This window comes from Leptonychotes weddellii, chromosome 5 (assembly GCF_054177405.1).
Source record: "Leptonychotes weddellii isolate Sample4059 chromosome 5, ASM5417740v2, whole genome shotgun sequence".
Taxonomy (NCBI): domain Eukaryota; kingdom Metazoa; phylum Chordata; class Mammalia; order Carnivora; family Phocidae; genus Leptonychotes; species Leptonychotes weddellii.
Genome location: NC_138373.1, coordinates 57,051,817 through 57,072,495, shown reverse-complemented (window position 1 = coordinate 57,072,495; position 20,679 = coordinate 57,051,817). Strand labels below are relative to the sequence as shown.

The following is a 20,679-nucleotide window of genomic DNA, read 5'->3' as shown; positions in this document are numbered from 1 at the left end:
AATTACCTTCTCTTGCAGATCCATTTCTGATTAATGTGTGTGGTTTCCCTCCTCCGTTGTCCCTCTCAGGTTACTGCAGGGGCTCTAGCACCTCTTGACCATCCTAAGTGGGAAATAGCAATGGGGAATGGTATTTCTGATGCATCAAGAACCTTAGAGTACAAAACAGACATCCAAAAGAAGGAAAATTCCATATCCAACAAGAGTTTATTTAGAGACAGTAGAAACTATTCCCAGAAAAATGTGTCTAAGGTCAACTCCAGCTACCCTGGCACTAGTCCATCGGAAGTTGAAATAAACAAAGGACCTAAGAGCTCAGGACCACAGCACCCTATATCTGACACTGAGCATCAGAAGATGAATTATGGAAAGACAAAGGAGATGATGAGTCTAGAAGGACCAGAAAATACAGATAGGTGTGACCTTCCCTCTCCCACTAGGTCAACTGAATTGAGCCCGTGTGATGTCAAAACTCAAGATCAAGAGGTTCCCATGACAGAGTTCGGCCAGGTCGTTCTGAGACCCAAGGGGGCACGGCATGTGAACGTGAACCTCAGCGAGGACGGGGAGTCGACCCCAAGTTCTCCCACTGAGGAAAATGCGACCCCTGACAACATTGCCTTCATGATTACCAAAACCGCGGTCCAGGTTCTCTCCAGTGGGGAGGTCCGAGACATAGTGAGCAAAAAGGGGGAAGATGTACAGACGGTTAATATTGATGCCAAAAAAGAGACAACTTCCAGACAAGGAGGAACTGAAAACGAAGAGCCAGTCGTGTGCCTGGACAAGAAACCAGTTATCATCATCTTTGACGAGCCCATGGACATCCGGTCCGCGTATAAGAGACTTTCGACCATATTCGAGGAGTGCGATGAGGAATTAGAGAGAATGATGACAGAGGAAAAGATAGAGGAAGAGGAAGAAGAGGAAAATGGAGACCCAGGGGTCCAGAACAATACTTCCCCAAAGTTCCCCGAGGAGATGGCCTCTGGCAGCCCTGGACCGGCACGGCAGGCTGGCCGTGAGTTACAGCCACAATGCCCGTCGGCCAAGGCTGACACATCAGGAGGACAGGAAGTGAATAAAAGGGAGTGGGGCAAGTTCAGCCAAGCAGATTCTCCAAGTTCAGAAAGCAAGGGCGACGGGACAGATGACCAGTTTGAAAACCCCAAGAAGAAGTTTAAGTTCAAATTCCCTAAAAAGCAACTGGCAGCTCTCACTCAGGCGATTCGCACAGGAACCAAAACGGGGAAGAAGACTTTGCAGGTGGTGGTCTACGAGGAGGAGGAGGAGGACGGCGCCTTGAAGCAGCACAAGGAAGCCAAACGATTTGAAATAACTAGGTCTCAACCTGAAGACACCCCCAAAAGCATGCTTAGGAGACCAGAGCCACCCGGTCCAGAGAGCCCAGCTCTGATTTCCAGAACTGATGAAATTAGGAAAAATACCTACAGGACGCTGGACAGCCTGGAGCAAACTATCAAACAGCTTGAAACCACCATCAGTGAAATGAGTCCAAAAGCTCTGGTTGATGCTTCATGCTCTTCCAACAGAGATTCTGTTGCAAGCTCACCCCACATAGCCCCAGAGGCCTCTCCCCGCTCCCTGCTAGTTCTGGATGAAGCTCCCACTGCCCCAGAGCCCCCCTCGTCCGTACCTTCAGCTTCACGTAAGGTATCTTGGTCTGATGGAAAGTGAAAAGACCCAGCTGCTTTCTTACATCTGCCATAATCACCATTAGCAACAGGTGTCTTGTGATTGACTTGCTTCCTTTCAGGTGGCTCATTGTGTTTTGTTTTTTGTTTTGTTTTGTTTTTGTCTGTTCGCCACGATCCCTTTCTCTCACACTTTCTCCCTCACTTTCAAAACAACAACTAGGTGTCTAACAGCTAATCGATCCTCTTTTTACCTCTGTTGCTGATTGGTGTTGGGTAAACGCAAGGACGCTGGGCCGGTCATTTGCTGTTGAAATGATTGCTCTGATACTCACATTAAAATCTGTTTGATCAGTAGTGGAGCAGTTTATTCTGTTTGATTCTTCAAATTAACCCCAGTGGTGTCTCCTGATGTCCGTCTCCTAGATCTGTCCTGCATGTAGGGCTATGGCTTCTCACGTTGACCTTCTCTGCACACGGCGGGAGATCCTCGGCGATAACCCACTCATGTGCTTCTCCTTCTCTTCCCCCCTGCTGCTCCTTCCCCCAGGGCTCCGCTGGGACCCCGCAGACGAGCAGGATGCCAGTCCCCATGAGCTCCAAGAGCAGACCCGGAAGCCTGGACAAGCCTGGCAAGCCGTCCAAACTGCAGGATCCCCGCCAGTATCGTCAGGTAGTTTTACCTTAAACCCAATTTTGGATGGACGCTATTGCAGTTAAGAAGCAAGTCGCTGACTTAGTTTATACCAAATCTTGTGTTTTCTTTGTAAGATATGGTTTACATAGACATCTGGGATCTGGGGCATGAAGAAAGTCTAAAAAAACCTTTGTTAAACTTTCCACCACGCTTTTGCATGCTCACAATAAAACATCTTTCACTTTGTGACTCCAAAGTTTAACTGTTAATGCAAGGTGCCAGGCCCATTGGCTTTTCTTTGGTGAAGGGAGTGGTTCATCAGAACCCCTTGGGAAACCGAGACAGACCTGTCCTTGAGCTGCCCTGAAAGTCACCAGTACTAACGGATATGCTGACTGCATTGCATTCGAGGCACATTAACTGTCCATCACGATGCCCCAGCCCCACCCCCACCCCCGTAACCACCCAGACGCATGGCCAGCCTAGCACCCGGGAACGGGGAGTGGGATGATGTGCCTGTTCTCACCGACGACACCTGTTCTTCCTTTTTCTCCCTCTTCTGCACATCCTGCGCTCTGTACTTTGGGGGTTTCTGCTAGGTCCAGTACAGCACAACGGGACTTAGCTCAGGCCTTGAACTGGTTCGGTTTGGTTTGGTCTCTGTGATTTAATGATTCTCAGAAGGGCTGTGTTGCCAGACCCTGTGGATCAATCGTGTTACCAGCTCTCTGACAAACTGTCTCCCGCCATCTTTATTCACAGGCTAATGGAAGTGCTAAGAAAGCTGGTGGGGACTGTAAGCCTACTTTCCCCTCCTTACCTGCTTCTAAGATTCCAGCCCTTTCTCCCAGCTCTGGGAAAAGCAGTTCTCTGCCCTCTGCTAGTGGCGACAGCTCTAACTTGCCTATTCCACCTACTACTAAACCATCGGTTACTTCTAACCCTCTCAGCCCCCAGACAGGACGATCCACCCCCTCTGCCTCCCTCATCCCCTCTGTCTCTAATGGCTCCTTAAAGTTTCAGAGCCTCACTCATGCAGGTAAAGGCCACCATCTCTCATTCTCGCTGCAGACTCAAAACGGCCGAGCAGCCCCTCCCTCCTCCTCCTCCTCCTCCTCCCCACCCTCCCCCGCCTCCCCCACGTCACTGAATCAAGGTGCCAAGAGCATCAGGACCATCCATACACCCGGCCTCACCAGCTACAAGGCACAGAATGGAAGTTCAAGCAAAGCCACCCCATCCACAGCAAAGGAAACCTCTTAAAGGCCAAATCCTGTTAGGCACAAGTCGGAGTTACATTAAAAAAAAAAAAAAAATCTTTTTTTTCAACAGTCTTCAATAACTGTTTTCACAAGAGAATGTATCATATTGCTGTACTGTTTGAGGCTTAATGCTAAGTATGTGCTAAATACTGGATGAATAGATTTCAGTAAAGCTCGTTTGTTTTTTGTTTTTTTTTTTTACTTTGTTGCTGTTGTAATTACACAGTGTTTACTGTCTATATTCGACACCTGTTACATGAAGTAAGCATGTGTTACAAAAAGAGTGGCTGGCAGGAAAGAAGGGTGAGTGTGAGACTGTGGGGGGTGGGGAGATGTATTCAGCATGTAAAACATGTATGATTCCAGAATTTCAGTATGTTTTGTACAAAAATATTTTTCATTACGGAGACTAGATGTGAACAGAGAAATACACAAGTGTGACTATACAAATTGTAAAACAGATACTATAATATTTCCTTTTATTTTAGTGTTATTTAGCTTTATTACAGATTTCTATTTTTGTCAAAACTTCATGGTTCCTTTCGAGATCCTTTTTGCCAAAAACATTTTGATACTATAGCATTGTACGTGTGAAAGTAGTGTGCTAGACAATATGCCCGTGAACTTCTGCACAAGCCAACCCAGAGGCATGTGTAGAAGGCAGTTTATCAATCCCGTTGCACTGCCATGAAAATTAGGTATGATGATCTGCAGCCCAGGCAAGCGAGCTTTCTTTACTTTTCTTTTGTTCTCTTTTTTCTCTTCCTTTCCTTTTTTTTTTTTTCTTTTTTAACATATTGGGATTCTCTCTAGTTGCTTTCTTTGCAGTATCGAACCCCTTCCTTTGTTTTCAGAGACCTGGCAACCCACACTATTGCATTGTGGATTTTAACATGTACACTTCTGTACGGTTCTGTCAACTGATCAACTTTTGTACATATATAAATAGACATCAGAAATACTGGATGTGACAGCACAGAGTAGTTTTCCCACACCAAAGTTAATTTTTATGCATGCTTTAAAACTCTATCTCGGGATGGGCAGAAATGGGGACTCCCCATATGTTTTTAAAAAGCAACGAGTTTGCACAGCTGGAGTGTTTTTTGTAAATAAATGTATTTGTATAACACAGTCATGTAATATACAGAACTATAAGCAGAGACTTTGCAAAACTAAATAAAGGGCTGCATGCTTATTATTTTTTTGTACCTTGTCCCTCGAACTACTTCCTAGTCAGAGAACAAATGAAACTATCACCGAGTTAAATGGTTTGGGTTTTGAGGACATTGTCGGTGACGTGTAACCGGACACGAACTGGGTTTCTGAGTCATGATGAGTTCCTGATAAATGCATTGCAAGCGTGGTGCCTTCTGGTGTAACCTGTTGACCCTTGTCTCTGCGGCTTACCCACGGCTTGCCTACCACAAAGCAAACCTGGGACAAAGCTTTCACCCTCATTGGCCAGAGGGGCTCATATTACTTTCTCTTTTTTAATTTCTAGTAGAAGTAAAGTAGAAATAAACCATCTTTGTCACTATCTTCTTTTGGAGTTCTCAATTCTAAAAAATATCGTTGGTGTAGAGAGACCCATGCGAGCCAACATGACACTCTGTGTATTCATTTGAAAAATGGGAAGAACAGTTAATGCAAATAACACCAAAATTATGAATCACAAACAAGAACAGTCTCAGGGAGCTGCCTATTGTTTTTTGCCTCCAAAATATTTAACTTGGTTTGATGTAAAGGGTAAATTATTATTACTTCAGCACCTGGTTGTTAGTGGTCCTCAGCTTCAAGTGTACAGAGCTGGGATGCCTTCATCAGAAATAGTATATTCTGTCTCTACTCCTATTAACTGTAATCACAGGTCTCAGGGAGGGCTCGGGAAAGTCGTCATCTTAGAGTTTTTAGGCCTAAAATGTTGCAACACCTCAATCATGTCCCATCACAACTCAACAACTATGTTAAAATACATACAGCAACCAGCTGACTCGTACCAGTTTATTTGCTCCTCTGTATGCACAAGCTGAGAATTCTTTGTAAGCAGCTAACCACAGGTGGTGGCTCCCATCCTCAGTTTACCCTCAGACTTCCCAGAGTGCTGGCAAGGCTCTACCGGGGATGGCCAGTTGCAGCCGACATCATGAAGGATGGGGCATGTACCCCGGGTAAGGAACAACTCAACACAGCTCAGCCATAACCCTGAGACCCAGCAAAGTGCCGCCTGCCTCCTCAGGACCTTGGAGGGAAACTGAGTCCGGGTGTATGCGGGCTGCCTCTGACAACACGTAACGGAAAGGCACCTTGGTTCCTTTAACAGCTAAAATGGGTGGTGCTAGATAGGAACTGCTAGGTTTTCAGATTTTGTTCAACCACTATTAGACTCTCACTACATTATCTTTGAAGCTCATCATTCAACTAACAGATTGTTCCCTCTGAAAAAAATACTCTTAGAAATAAACCATAGGGGCTTATCAGATTCATCCAACAATCCATCAGCCCGTGCTGTGTGCTGGTTGTGCAGCCTTGGGCATGCCTCAGTTTCTCATCTGTGAATGGAGAATAATAACAGAACCTACCTCATAGGATTGTTGAGAAGATTAAATTCGATGTGTAGAAAATTCTTAAGACAGAGCCTGACGGGCGCCTGGGTGGCTCAGATGGCTAAGCATTCGACTCTTGATCTTGGTTCAGGTCATGATCTCAGGGTCATGGGATTGAACCCCTCATCCAGCTCCACATTGGGTGTGGAGTGTGCTTAAGATGCTCTCTCTCCCTCCAAAAAAAAAATAATAATAAATATTTTTAAAAATTAAGAAAAAAAAGCCTGACACAGATGCACACTCGATAAAGGTTAGGACTATTGTCCTTATCACTGCTACACTGATAAATGGACACTGTTCCTGCTCTTAAAAGGCTTCCATCTAGTTGTGGAGGGGATGGCACAGACATGGGCAGGCGGAGAAGTCAGACGAACCTAACGGTGGGCAGCAGGAATCCAGAGGAGAGGTGGTTCGCCGAGGTGATGGCATTTGGCCCTCCCTGGTACAATACAGAACTTTTAATAGTGCTGCAGCATTAAAGAGACTGCTTTTCTTTCAATGCTACCTGTGACTCCGACTCTTTCCAAAGAAAAACAAAAGATTGACACAGTCTTGGAACAAAGCCAAGGTTCTAGAATCATGGCTACGAAAGAGTGGTCCTTTTGCAAGGTTGCGTTTTCAGGATTGGGAGAAGGTGTACCCCCAAATCACCCCAGCCAGACTCCCCAGATGGTGGGACGAGTTGATGTCCATCCCTGAGCTGAGTACCAGGGGCAAGACCCATGAAGAAAAGTAGACACGTCCTCTGGGCTCCCAAAGCGGCTTTGGCCATGCCTGTTCCCAGTCTGCTTCCCGAGTGCCCCACTCTGTAATTCAAACTAACTTCTTCCCCTCTCCATGGCTCTGAAAATGCGAAAGCATTTGAGAGCAACCGAGAAGCTTTTTTGGAGGGAGTGGAGGAATGCGGATTGCTTCAACCAAAAATTCCAGAGGTCATTTTGCAGAAGCAAGCAGGTGACATTGTTGGGGAAACACACCCCGGGCCACAGGCAACAGTGAGCTCTGATCTGTGCTCCTGAGAAGGTAATGTCCCAAAGAAAGAAACTGATCATGTGAGCACTTTTGAGGAGGGAACCCCAGATCTGCCAGGGCTCACGGCCATCTCGCTTGAAACAAAAGCTCATCCTGATGACCTGGAGGTTAGAAGGTCAAGTCATGCTCAACACACTGCACAGAGAAGGCGGGGGAGCTTACAGTGCATTCCTAGACTTACACAAAATGCTTAATTTGTTTAATTGCCTAGCACTGATGGGGAAGTCCTTGGTCCTCGCGACTGTGGACACATCAACAATAACTGCCATCTGCTGCCTATTATGGGCCAGGTTATGCTAAAGGGTTTTACACAGATCGCCTTTTAATCCTCACAAAAACCTTGTGAAAAAATTACTGCCATTATCTCTTCCCGGTCGTGCTGTAGAGAACGGGCTGAGTAAGAGAGAGGAGGAACAGGGCGCGCGTCTGGGATGAGGCGAGGTATAGGCACTTGACCGTTCTGCTTGGGATCGGGGACCCTCAGGTTGTCTCTGAAAGGACTTGCCGAGCAGTTTTTCATTCCTGGACCAAACGACAGAGCATCTTTAAAAAAAAAAAAAACTCGTTCATTGCATCATGACAAATTTTGGCTGCCTCACCTTCAAAAATGGGCAGGTAGAGAAGCACTCAGCTTAGGCGGTTAATATTCTCATCCAGCGTCACTTGGAAGGCAGGTGAAGCTGGGTCGTTACCTGGGATGACCAATTTCTTTTTCCCTAAGCGGGTGGACGAAAACCCGAAGGCACCAGGGCCAGACGGCAGGGGAATCAACCCACCTGCCAGAAAGGCCCCGCCCCGACCACGCCCACTCAAATCACGTCCCTGCTCCGCCTACACTCCGCTAGGCCACGCCTCTCCCTCGCCCTCAGTCCTCTGACCAGAATCTGGTTGCTACAGCACCTTCTCCACTCAGTCCCGGGCCAAAAGGGCTCCCAAGCGCCCCTCAAAAGCATTTCTAGGAGTTTTATTTCCCGACACATCCCAGGCACCAGGCACGGGACTTGCGAGTGGGCAGTTCAGCCCCTCAGAGAGTCTTTGAAATGCGAGGATGAGGGTCTCAGTCTTACCGGATCCTGTGCTCCCTTTTAAGTTACAAATGCTTTGTAGGAAATAAAATTCTTGTTGATACATCCTACCTACTCACGTAGTTTCAAAAACTAAGCAAAACAATCTAGTGCCCTACTGGTTATATAACGAAGCCATCACGCGGCCACACACATGAGCAGAACACAGCAACAGATGCATTTGCTTCATTTGGAGACTCAAACCCAAGAACGCTTTGTTAATGTGACTTCTCCCCCAGAGAGTGAACGACTCTGTTTGAAGCTTCAAAGCAAATTCTCCCTCATTTTACACCTTCTTGGAAAATTTTTTGCATATTTTAAGAATGCTCAAAAGCTTATTTGTAAAGCAGAATTGGCCTGTAGGCTCAGATCATTGTAAATAGGTTCTTCACTCACATGAATGTTTGGTGGGACGTCACCAGGTTCTGCTGGAGGGGACAGTTCCTGGCCAACCACAGCAGGCCACACCCATGCCACGCCTCATCACTGGGACAACTTCCAAGCTCTCCACAAATAATCTACACTTGCCTCTAAAGGGCAGAACTGCTTTGTCTGAGAACCACTGGGCATAGAGTAAGGAACACACACATCATTGCTGAAAAAATCCAGGCAAACCCCAAGGATGGTAAGGATCCAGCCGTGAAGTTCCAGCCCAGTGAGCCCTTCTCCACAAGATGGCAACACTTAGGGGACACACTCGGGGCTCGGGTCCACTTGAATGGCCTGCCATTTCTGGAACTTGTTCCCGAAACCTCTAGCCATATTCACATTTATGCTCTCTCCATTCATGCCTGGAAGAGCAAGTGATTAACAGAAGAAACCCAACCTCTAAGCATTTGTAAGGAGGAAAGGGGCAGTAAATCTTAAGAAGATGGGTGGAAATGGATTTCTCTCTTCTAAATGTTGAAGCTCTGGGATTACCAAGGTGCTGAGTCATTTAGAACCAGAACTCTGCCTTGCCACAGACACCATCTCCTCTCCCACCTCACGTGAAAGTGGGGGGGGGGCGGGGAAACAAGCTGGTGGCCAGTGGGATACACCCCAGCAGCAGAAGAACCTAAGAAAGCCCGATCTTGCATTTGGGATAAACTCTCCTTGTGTTCCAGGTTCGCAAACTTGGCTGCCCCCCTGTGATCACAAGGCTGGGACCCGGGTCCCACCCACAGAGAGTCTAAATCAGGGAGGACAGAGGCTCTGTCTGTGCAGGGGATTATTATCAAACCTTTCCAGGCGATTCTAATGGGAAGTCAGGGCTGAGAACCTGGGTCTCACACTAGAAAGCAGCGGCCCCAGAAGTAATGAGAAGATGTTGTCTCTTAAAAATAAAAGGTGACTATTACCCCAAGATAGCAGATTCAATCTTGGAAAGTATTTTAATTTTTTTTTTTCAAACTTTCCAACTGTTTAAATTAGAAAGTCACCAATACTGGGCGCCTGGGTGGCTCAGTTGGTTAGGCGACTGCCTTCGGCTCAGGTCATGATCCTGGAGTCCCTGGATCGAGTCCCGCATCGGGCTCCCTGCTCGGCAGGGAGCCTGCTTCTCCCTCTGGCCCTCCCCCCTCTCATGTGCTCTCTCTCTCATTCTCTCTGTCTCAAATAAATAAATAAAATCTTAAAAAAAAAAAAAAGAAAAGAAAAAGAAAGTCACCAGTACTAACCAGTTCACTACTGGACACCGTCTTTCCCTCCCAACCGACAGTGTGGCCCGATGGATCTAGAGCTTTGCTCGTGTTTTGACCCTTCCAGTGCTGCCGGGTTTCCCAACACTGGCTGCACTTAGGGTTTGTTTGCTGGTAGCCAACAATTCGAGTATTCAAGTGCCTTTGGAGTGGAAATCATTTAAGGATCTGACACTGTACCTCCTCCCTTAGCCTCTGGAGATGCCCGGAGTTCCCACAATGGTTCCTAATAGTTGGTTAAATGAGACATTTCAAGTGCCCTTGTTACAGAGGTCCCACCTGATGGTGAATTCCAATTTAGTGATGTGTTTCAAATGGTGCATCTAGGTCTCCGTTTGCAATATTATGAACGTATAAGCAAAAAGAAAAGCAAAAAAAAGTGCAGAACCACTCCTTTTGGGGAGGAGACCCGTGGGAGGGTGACCCACGTAGGTATGAAAACTATTTGAGTGATATGGGATCTGAGGACAGGGCGGAGAGTTCAGAAGCCCACGGTGAGCAGACGAGGACCAAGCAGGAGAAGCCTATCTCCGACTTCCACCTCGGTCCAGTGAGAAGGTCAGAGGGTGGGGTGTAGGCTCCCAGATTCAGGTTAGAAATGTAGGCGGAGGGACACCTGGGTGGTTCAGTCGTTAAGCGTCTGCCTTCCGCTCAGGTCATGATCCTGGGGTCCTGGGATCAAGCCCTGCATCGGGCTCCCTGCTCGGCAGGAAGCCTGCTTCTCCCTCTCCCACTCCCCCCGCTTGTGATCCCTCTCTCGCTGTGTTTTTCTCTGTCAAATAAATAAATAAAATCTTTAAAAAAAAAATAAAGAAATAAAGAAATGTAGGCAGAGCCAGGCCCACGCCAAGAGGGCTTCTCCCCTCCAAGAGCCCCTAGTCCGTCCCTGAAGGGTGGCCCAGCGCCTTAGCCCAGCTCCCAGTCCCCAGTTTCTCTCTTTCTTTCAGAGAAGACCTTCTGCAGGGCCCCGTCTTGGTTATCACCCCCCACCCCTCCAAGCCCACCGGCTTCCACTCCCTTTCCTGGGGGTCTTTCCCCGGCTGATCTAGTGTTCATCGGACTGCACTCCCCAGGGCCAGAGTCTGGGGCCTCAGCGCCTCTTGCCTCCACATCCCTGGTTTCCTCTAAGACAGAAAGGGCCTCCCAGGCAGGGTCCCTGTTCTTTCTGAAGCAGAGGGCCCTGTCTACCTCCTGTACCTTGAGAAGTGTTTTCTGCCCCAACGTCTGGAGAAAACCAAAGCAAGAGGGTATATTTTACTCATAAGAAAGAGTTCACTAGGGGCGCCTGGGTGGCTCAGTCGTTAAGCGTCTGCCTTCGGCTCAGGTCATGATCCCAGGGTCCTGGGATCGAGCCCAGCATCGGGCTCCCTGCTCCACGGGAAGCCTGCTTCTCCCTCTCCCACTCCCCCTGCTTGTGTTCCCTCTCTCGCTGCGTCTCTCTCTGTCAAATAAATAAATAAAGTTTAAAAAAAAAAAAAAGAAATAGTTCACTAACCTGGAAGTGGAGTCAGGGAAGGAGACTTCCAGGAATAAATAGATCATTGTACGGTGATTGCAATCAGACGTTCTTCATTTCCACAGAGGACTAGAATCACACAGTGGAAAGGCTTTGCCAGATCTGACACACTTTCCACATTCTTTGGAGAAAGAATGTTTTTTGAGAGTGACTCCAGAGGAAGAGGCCATGCCTTCCTCTGCCCTTCTGCAGGGCCCCTCTCCGGGAAGCCTGGATCAGGGCTCCTGCTAGGAGCACCCTCTTCTTCATTGCATTTAGGGGAGTCAGAATTATACGGTGGTGTGAGTGGTCAGCACAATCAGTAAGTACAGGGATTAGTGTCGTGCGTACACACGGAGGGGCCCAGCGCTGGACCTGCTAAAACCCACGAAGGACCATGCTCCTCTGTGGAGACACAGCCTGGTGTAGAGGGAGTGGGAAGCTCATGCTGGTCCTACCGTTCATGTCACCTGGAGCGAGGATGTAGTAGTCCCGGAGTCTGCAGGGTCTTAGCAAACTACTGTTCACCTGCTGCCACCTGGTGGCCATGTCTGGAACTTCCTCTAAGGGACTGACGAGAGCTCTGCTTCTCACCCCATCTCTCCACCTCTTCATGTCTTGGCCACGGTTTTAGAAATGCACAACCCACCAGCAGCGTGCAGCCGTGGCCCCGAGGGGGAAGTGTGAGGTAGGTGGCATTTGTCCTCATCGCAGAGTCTCTTCGAACCACTCACGACCTCTCACTGCTCCTCTTTGGGCGGAAAGTGATGGTCCCCTAAGGAACGAGAAAATTCACTCTCCCTTCCTAGTACTGCAGGGGGAGAGGAAGAGGCAGCGGGGACGCGAAGAGCCCAGCATCCAGGGGCCGGCTCCCAAGCCTCGCAGGGCAGGACCCGTGGACTGAAAGTGGGTGCCCCCCACTGTTCAGAGGTTGAAGCCTGAATCCCCCCATGTGAGGGTGGGAGAGAATGAAGCCAGATGAGGTCATGAGGGTGAGGCCCCCAAATGCACACCAAATGTATCCCTGTTACATTTCCACCTGTTAGCCTCCACAGATCGTTCCAGGTACATTTAGATAAAATCCAAATTCTTTAGGGGGGCCCATAGGGCTCTGCTGAGCGGCCCCTGACAACACCTCCTACACCCCCCCAAAAGGACACGTTTTGCCCCGTGGGGGAAAGCAAAGACAGCCTCTGTGGATCAGTCACTCCCAGCTTGGTAACTCTTATCGTGAGAATGGCGGGGGAGGTGCGGGAATGTCCCTCCGTAACAAGGGCTCACGCGCTAACAAAAAAAGGTGGACAAATTCCGCCCTGACATCGTTTCGAAGTGCCGCTGTCAGCCCTTGGCCCGTCCAGGCCCTCCGATGTCCGCGCTCACGGTGTGAAAGCCAGGACCCCTCGGCGCCTGCGGTGTCCCCGTCCCGGCCAGGTGGCCTCCAACGGCGGGGGAAAGAAGAGCGGCGACGTTAACCGTGGGGCGTGGAAACCTCACAGGCCGGGGGGAGGCCCGGCACATGCGCGCTGGAGAAGCTCCCCCGAGAGGCCGAGCGCGGAGGTAACGAGGGGCCGCGCTACCTGGACGGTCCACCAGGTGGCACTGCGCCCTCTGCCGGGCTCTCCCGGCGGCCTGGGGTCGAAGCGCGAGGGTCTTAACTGGAACCTCCGGCCTCCCTCACCAGCCCGGGGTGGGATGTGACCTGCTTTTCTGAGTCACGTGTGGCGGGGATTGAGGGGCAGGTGACCTGAGAATATTCCCTTCGCCTAGAAGAGAATCATCTCTTCCCAGGGTGACCTGGGGTCTTGAGATCTCTCCAAAATGCTGTAGGAACCCCGAGATACAGAAACTGCTCCATGGAGAGGGGCAGTAAGCAGAGTCTTGCTGGGTGAGCCGGAAGTCATGAGGCGAAGAGGTGGATAAAGTATCTCATGCTACACATGTGGCCGAAGGGCACCATCTTGGGAGGACTGGTATGGCGGAGCCTGGAGAGCAGCCTGTGGGGTGAAGGGGAGTCTGGATCCTGGACACTGTGCTCAGAGGTTTTGTCTAATAATTAGTTCATCTCGACCAGCCTCCAGTTATTCTGGCTCTTTGCCCTTGAGGAGGCCCTGGCCACAGCCCCCTAAAATCACCCTTGGGACTTTAAGAGTGTGTGGCCTCCCGCACCACTGACCTGCCTCAAGGGCACAAAACCTGCAACGTCACCAATTCTGTGGTGTCCCTCCTTATCTGGCAATCGTGTGAGGTCCTATGGGGGAAAACTCAAGGCTGTCCTCAGAGAACTCAGCATCCAGCAGGAAAGGTAGGACGACAAACAGACACACACCACCGTGTGCGGGTTCGGTGCATGGGGCGGTGGGAGCACGGGGCAGGACGGCCCTCGCCCACCCACAGGGGAGGAAAAAAAGTGCCCTCGGAGAAGCAAGGCAAGGAAAAACTGTATTTGGCTGGGCTGGTGCCTTAGGGAGGGAGCAGAGGCGATGTCATAAAAGTAGGGTGGAACCGTAATGAGAAAGGTCTTGCATACTAAGCAACATAATTAGTCATTTTCTTTGTGGGCAAAAGGAAAGTGTTCGTGGATTTTTTTTTTTTTTAAAGATTTTATTTATTTATTTGACAGAGAAAGACACAGCGAGAGAAGGAACACAAACGGGGAGTGGGAGAGGGAGAAGCAGACTCCCCGCCGAGCAGGGAGCCCGATGCGGGACTCGATCCCGGGACTCCAGAATCATGACCTGAGCCGAAGGCAGTCGCCCAACCAACTGAGCCACCCAGGCGCCCTCGTGGATTTTTTTTTAAGGCGGTTTTTTTTTTTTTAGATGTTTATTTATTAGAGAGACAGAGAGAGAGAGAGAGAGCGCGCACAAGCTGGGGGAGCAGGTAGAGGGAAAGCAGGCTCCCAACTGAGCAGAGAGCCCAATGTGGGATTCGATCCCAGGATCCTGGGATCATGACCTGAGCCAAAGGCAGACGCTTAGCCGACTGAGCCACCCGGGTGCCCATGTTCATGGATTTTAAACAAGAAAGTGACACAATTTGCATCTTGAAAACCATTTTGGAAGTGGGGTAGGGATGGATGAAAGGGGGTGGAGGCTCAGTCTTTTGAGGGCTCATGACAACTAAGGGGACAGATCGCAGAGATTAATAGGAAGAAGGACTCCATCGGTGCCTAATTTGATGTGTGGAGACTGTGTTTCCATGTGGCCCAGAGTCTCACTTCTCCTAACACTTTGTTCCACCTCTGCCTTCTGCAAAATTAAAATATCCTGCTTGCCCGTGGATGAGATTCAGAAGAGGAAAATCTCTGAATCCCATCAACAGTATGCACCAAGCACATTTCCCCTCATTCTGTTGCCATAGCAACACCAGATGCTTCTGGCAAGATGCTGGCACTGAGAAAAATTGACAATATTAAAAAAAAAAAAAACTTTTATTTTTTTTACCTGTAGACCAAGGTTTTGAAACATTAACTCAATTACTTTCTCAAGTTCAGTCACACCAAAGCCTAAAGGAGGACAGACCTCCCAGCAAATGCCTTGACACTTTCCCAGCTGTCTCAAGGAACCGCCCTTCTGGGGGTAACCATGCCATCTGCCAGCCCTGAGGTCTAGCTGCCCCCCTTCTGGTCACCGCCAGAACTGTCCTTTCCTGGTAAGCCCTGTGGTGCTGACAGCCAGCTTGTTCTGGGAAGAAGAGCACAGACCCTCGCAGAGACCTGTGTGGCAGGCAGCCCAGCTGACAAGCAAGCTCACACGTGTGTGAAGGCAGTGCACGCAGCCGGGAGCACAGGCTCCCCCCCACCCCCGCCTCTCAGTGACAGCCACTGAAGCATGGGAATAGAAATGGCTCTCTGCCCAGCGATCTTCCTGCCACAGAATTGGAAAGACCAGGCATTGCCTTGAGTAAGGGACCAGATCAGCTTACTTCCCCCCAGACCTTTCCTCATATCCTTCCCAGTGGGAAAAGGGCTGGAAAATGGTACCTGAGGGCCGGTGGCCATTATTCCAGGGATGGGGGAGAGGAAGGAGAGAAGGAGGCTGAAAAGAACAGAGACGCTGGGGGTGATGTCATAGTGGCCAGTGTGGCTCTGAAGTCAGGAAGAGTGGCTGCAACGTCAGTGGTGGCTTCCAGAAGCTGAAAAGCACCAAAGAGGAAAGAGAGGCGGAGTCCAAGAAGAATCCAGGGGACATCTGCAAAGCAGGAGGATTGTCAATGAAAAAGCATTGAGGAAAACAAGAGAGATTGTCCTAGAATGTGGCAAGGGAATGACAGCCGTGGGCTCACTTCTAATCTTTACGGATTGTGGCACATTCTGTCTGTCCACCTTGTTTTTAAGAAATTGCATGCACGAAGTGATTGTTTGGATTTCAAATAGGGATTGAGCTTGGCGGTATTGTGTAGTTCAAAAAATTGCAACTAACTAAAGCAGTAGCAACCAAAGTTGCAAGTAATTAAAATCATGCTTAAATTTTGTATGTTTGAAAGTATTTAAACAATCGAAAGTTGTGTTCTGTATGTTCTCTATACTTCCTTGACACACTTCATTCACCTAGCAAATTCCCTCATTTTAGAAAAATCTCTGATAACATTGCAATCTAAAATCCTCAAGTGGCTAGCAGATTTTATTCAGACATGTAATACTAACGTGATGTTTGCATTTACTTTTGTGCAAATTATAAAGGGTTAGAAACCTCTGAGGTTGTTTTTTAAAGATTTTATTTATTTATTTATTTAGAGCATGAGGTGGGGGGGAGGGAGGGGCCGAGGTAAAGGGAAGAGAGAATCTCAAGCAGACTCCCCACTGAGCGCAGAGCCTGATGCAGGGCTCAATCCCATGACCCTGAGATCTCATGACCTGAGCCAAAACCAAGAGTCAGATGCTCAACCAACTGAGCCAGCCAAGCGCCCCGAAATCTCTGAGTTTTATAACTTCTAAAATTCTGTGTTGCTAAAACAAAAACCGGAACCACCGTGGTTGACTTGATGGATTGGAATGCCACTGCTAGGTATTCGAGCACACTGGGGGGATCTGACCTACATGGAATACCACTTGTCATTCCTAGCTGCCTACTCTTAGACCAGTGACTGAACGCCTCTGCCTCTGTCTCCTCACCTGTAAGAGAGGAACGGGATGCTCCTGTATCATCTAGGAGTAGGTTCAGCTGCACGTAATAGAAAAGCCCAAATAAGATGGCTTACACCAGAGACAAATCTATTCCTCTTGTGTCCACTCTGCCCAGACGTAGGGGCCACGGCGAGTGTGGCAGTCCACAGAGTCCCGTGGGCAGCCTCCACCACGCAAGGCTTGCTGTCCCGGGTTACCTGGTGGTGTAAGAGGGCTTCTGGAGCTCCAGACTTCTGACAGTGGAAAGAGGAAAGCTTGTAGAAGCACCTGCCCCTCCCTTTAAAGACACTTGCTGCAAGTTGCGTAAACCACATTTTCTGGGCAGCGGGTGAGAACTTTGTCATCTGGCCACCCCTGGCTGGGAGAGGAGCTGGGAAGTGCCGTCTGCAGACGGATGCTGGGAAATAAGCAAGACGGTGTCACAATCTGTTTCCCTGGGCAACTGTGACGATCAGTGTGTTCATGCATAGAAAACATGTAGAACGGAGTTGCCTGACCCCCAGTCTCTGCTCACTTCGTGTGAGCTCTTAGCTTCGTGTGGTGGAGACAGGCGGTTTGGCTTCAGGGAAATGCTCGTCAAAAGAGCTCCCTCTTCAATGGTCTTTTCTATTCTTCTTCTTCTTCTTCTTCTTCTTCTTCTTCTTCTTCTTCTTCTTCTTCTTCTTTAAGATTTTATCTATTTGAGAGAGAAAGAGAATGAGCAGGGGGAGAGGGAGAGGGACAAGCAGACTCCCCAGTGAGCGGGGAGCCCAATACGGGGCTCGATCCCAGGACCCCGAGATCATGACCTAAGACAAAGTCAGACCCTTAACTGACTGAGCCACCCAGGCACCCCTTTTCTATTCTTTCTTTTTTTTTTTTTTTAAAGATTTTATTCATTTATTTGACAGAGAGAGAGACAGCAAGAGCAGGAACACAAGCAGGGGGAGTGGGAGAGGGAAAAGCAGGCTTCCTGCCGAACAGGGAGCCCGATGTGGGACTCGATCCCAGGACCCTGGGATCATGACCCAAGCCGAAGGCAGATGCTTAATGACTGAGCCACCCAGGAGCCCTTTTCTATTCTTTCTTATCCCTGATTAGACTCTGGGATTGGGGCTGGAGAGAGAGGCCAAGGCGTTGTACCTTCTTTATTCAGGACACGTAGTTGACCCCGGAGTCAGGGTGGTAACTCGGGCTTCCAGCAGAGACTGCAGCACCGACGGTGGGACCGGGCAGGAGAGGGGAGCAGGCAGTGGGGCCTGGGTGGGCCGGAGAGCACCAGCTCCGTCTACAGGTGGCAAGGACCCCATCTCTAGTCTGCTGGAATGTGGGACTGGTGGGGCCTTCCAGTTTTCAAAAAAAATCTGGATGTTTATGTGATATCTCTTTGTTCACCTAGACCTTTCTTATTATGGCCACAGGCTAGCAATCGGTCCATTAAGACCACATGAGATGAAAATAATTAGGTAAGGGGCAGGCTGAGAAAGCAATCAGGAGCCGTGGCTGGAGGGCACACTCTTGAAATGGGAGGCAAGCTTGCATAGGAGGAGAGCTCAGGGGGACAGCTCAGCAGGGTTGGCCTGTGGCGCGGTCCTTCGGTCTGCAGAGCCTTCACAGTGGGGTAAGGAACCCAAGGAAGTTTGAGGGCTAAAGCGACAAGGTCAGGATTTAAGTTTTGTTTGCATGATGTCTGCTCAGGTGGGCTGGAGGAATGGGAAGATTACTGTTTCCCAATATTAAAAATGTTACCTATCCTAGAAATATATTATAGCATTCATTTAAAAAAAATAGGAAAAGAACAGTCACATTTCTGTTTTTGTGTTTGAGTCTGCAAAGCTACCTGGTTTGAGTTTTTGTTCTGTTGCTCCCGGTGAGAAATCTAGACGCACAGGGAGGTTACCTTGTTCATTCCTTTTTTGACTGGGGATGAATCCTTCTCTGTTCGAATATGTTTTCCCAGGATGGGGATGGGAAGTGGTGCTAATCAATACTAATCAACCACCAGGCACCGAGAGCATCTGGAAATCAAAGCCCTGGTCTCCGTCCCTCCTGATTCCACAGCAAAGGGGTCCTGACGGGCTCTATTTAGCTTTTCAGAACAGGTCATCATGGTAAATGGGAAGAAAATAATTGGATATTTCTCCTAAGAATTCATGCAAAGGAAAAGTTTGAAATGTTAAAATGTAAAAGTGTCAACGCAGCCTAAGGAAAACTTTAATAGGTTTCTTCAAATCTATCACTTTGGCCAAAATGAATACAGACAATGAACAAATTACAAATTTAAAGCTCTCTCCAACTGCTTGAAAAATGAAATGAGGGAGCCTGATTTTGTTGGTCAACAATATAGTCTAAAAATGTCAAGCTCGTTGCCCAGGTTAACAGGTTTTGATTTTTTTGGAGTCTGCGATTAACTACAGAAAAGTGAAATATTAGGTCATTTGGCCTCACAGTGACTCTGGCTGGTTTTAGTTATTGATAGACTTTTATTCTCTGATTCTTAAGGGAAGGGCTCCTCTAAGAGAACTCTCCAGAGGCTCCTGTGACTCTCTGAGCTCCTAGGAATCTTACATTGACCTTCAAAGCCACAGAGTAAGTGGGCATCAAAATGCCTGATTCCTCCTCCTCCATACTCAGAAAAGCACACTTTGGGAATTCTCAAAAATAGCAAAATATCACTTCGGTATATTGAACTGGATGCACTTCGTCAAATGTTTACCTTTTGGGCACAAAGACCATAATGATAAAATTATTAATCTATTATTGTGATTTAGATGAATAGAAATTATAAATGTATGCTTTATCATATGAAAAAACAATCACTGTAGGCAAGAGTCAGATTAAAGAATCAGACCTAAAGTTGCTGCGAGTAGATCTTAAAAGAAAAAAAATTGTAACTATGTGTGGTGATAGATGTTTACTGGACTTATTGTGAGTATTTCACAAAATATAAAAAGAAAAAAAATTGTAACTATGTGTGGTGATAGATGTTTACTGGACTTATTGTATTTCACAATATATACAAATATCAAATCATTATGTTGTACATCTGAAGCTAATGTTATATGTCAATTATATCTCAAGAAGAAGAAAGAGAAGGGGGAGGAGGAGGAGGAAGAAGAAGAAGAGGAGGAGAAGAGGAAGAAGAAGAAGGAGGAGGAGGAAGAAGGAGGAGGAGAAAAGGAAGAAGGAGAAGAGGAGGAAGAAAAAGAAGAGGAAGAAGGAGAAAGGAAGAAGAAGGAGGAGGAGAGGAGAAGGAGAAGGAAAAGAGGAAGAAGAAGAGAATCAAACCTGATGGGGATTATTATTTCCTTCATTCCACATGTGAGGAAGCAGACACAGAGAAGTTAGTTAGGTGCCTTGTTCAAATTCATCCAGATTTGAAGCCAGGGAGTTCGGTTCCAGAATTCATGCTAAAATAAATGTGCTTAATAGTTTATAGAAATAAAAGAAAGCATAAAATGTGATTCAAACAAAAAGGGAGTTCAACATTGTGTAGGCCGTTTTGGAATTAAAAAAAACAGAACTTCTAAAAATGAGAGAAAAGTGAAATTAAAAACCCAATGGACAGACAACATTGCAGATTAGACATTGCTGAAAGTAACACAATGAGCTGGAAAGTAGCTCTGAAAGTAGCCTCTTACCCGGATGCAACAAAGAGAAAGTGAGGCATAAAATATGAGCAAGAAGGAAAGGGACAGGGAGCATCGAGTGAGTTCATTCAACAGACATTTAATAGGAGCTCCTGGAGGAGATCATAGAGCAAAGGGGGAGAGCAAATATTAAGAAATGACTGAGAAACTTTCTAGAATGGATGAAAGATGTCAATTCTGTTTCAGAGAACCAAATTCTAAGTAAGATGATAAAAAGAAATCCATACCTAGGTGTGTCTGGGTGGCTTATTCAGTTGAGCAGTCTGACTCGTGGTTTTGGCTTAGGTTGTGATCTTCAGGTCTTGGGATCGAGACCAGCATTGGGCTCCATGCTTAGAGCAGAATCTGCTTGAGATTCTCTCTCTCTGTCTGGCCTCTGCCCCTCCCTCTGCTCTCTCTCTCTCTCAAATAAATAAATAAATACAATCTTTTAAAAAATAATAATTAGGGCGCCTGGGTGGCTCAGTTGGTTAAGCGACTGCCTTCGGCTCAGGTCAT

At 47.9% G+C, this 20,679-nt stretch overlaps 1 protein-coding gene across 1 annotated transcript in view; it reads left to right on the top strand.

The window, feature by feature from the left end:
- Positions 1–5,091, top strand: part of KIAA1217 (KIAA1217 ortholog) — a 283,978-nt gene extending 278,887 nt beyond the window's left edge. The window contains exons 19-21 of the mRNA XM_081818914.1: positions 70–1,674; positions 2,206–2,328; positions 3,055–5,091. Coding sequence (XP_081675040.1) covers positions 70–1,674; positions 2,206–2,328; positions 3,055–3,555 — 2,229 coding nt within the window. The 3' untranslated portion in view covers positions 3,556–5,091. The remainder of the gene's footprint in view (positions 1–69; positions 1,675–2,205; positions 2,329–3,054) is intronic.
- The last annotated feature ends 15,588 nt before the right edge of the window (positions 5,092–20,679 follow it).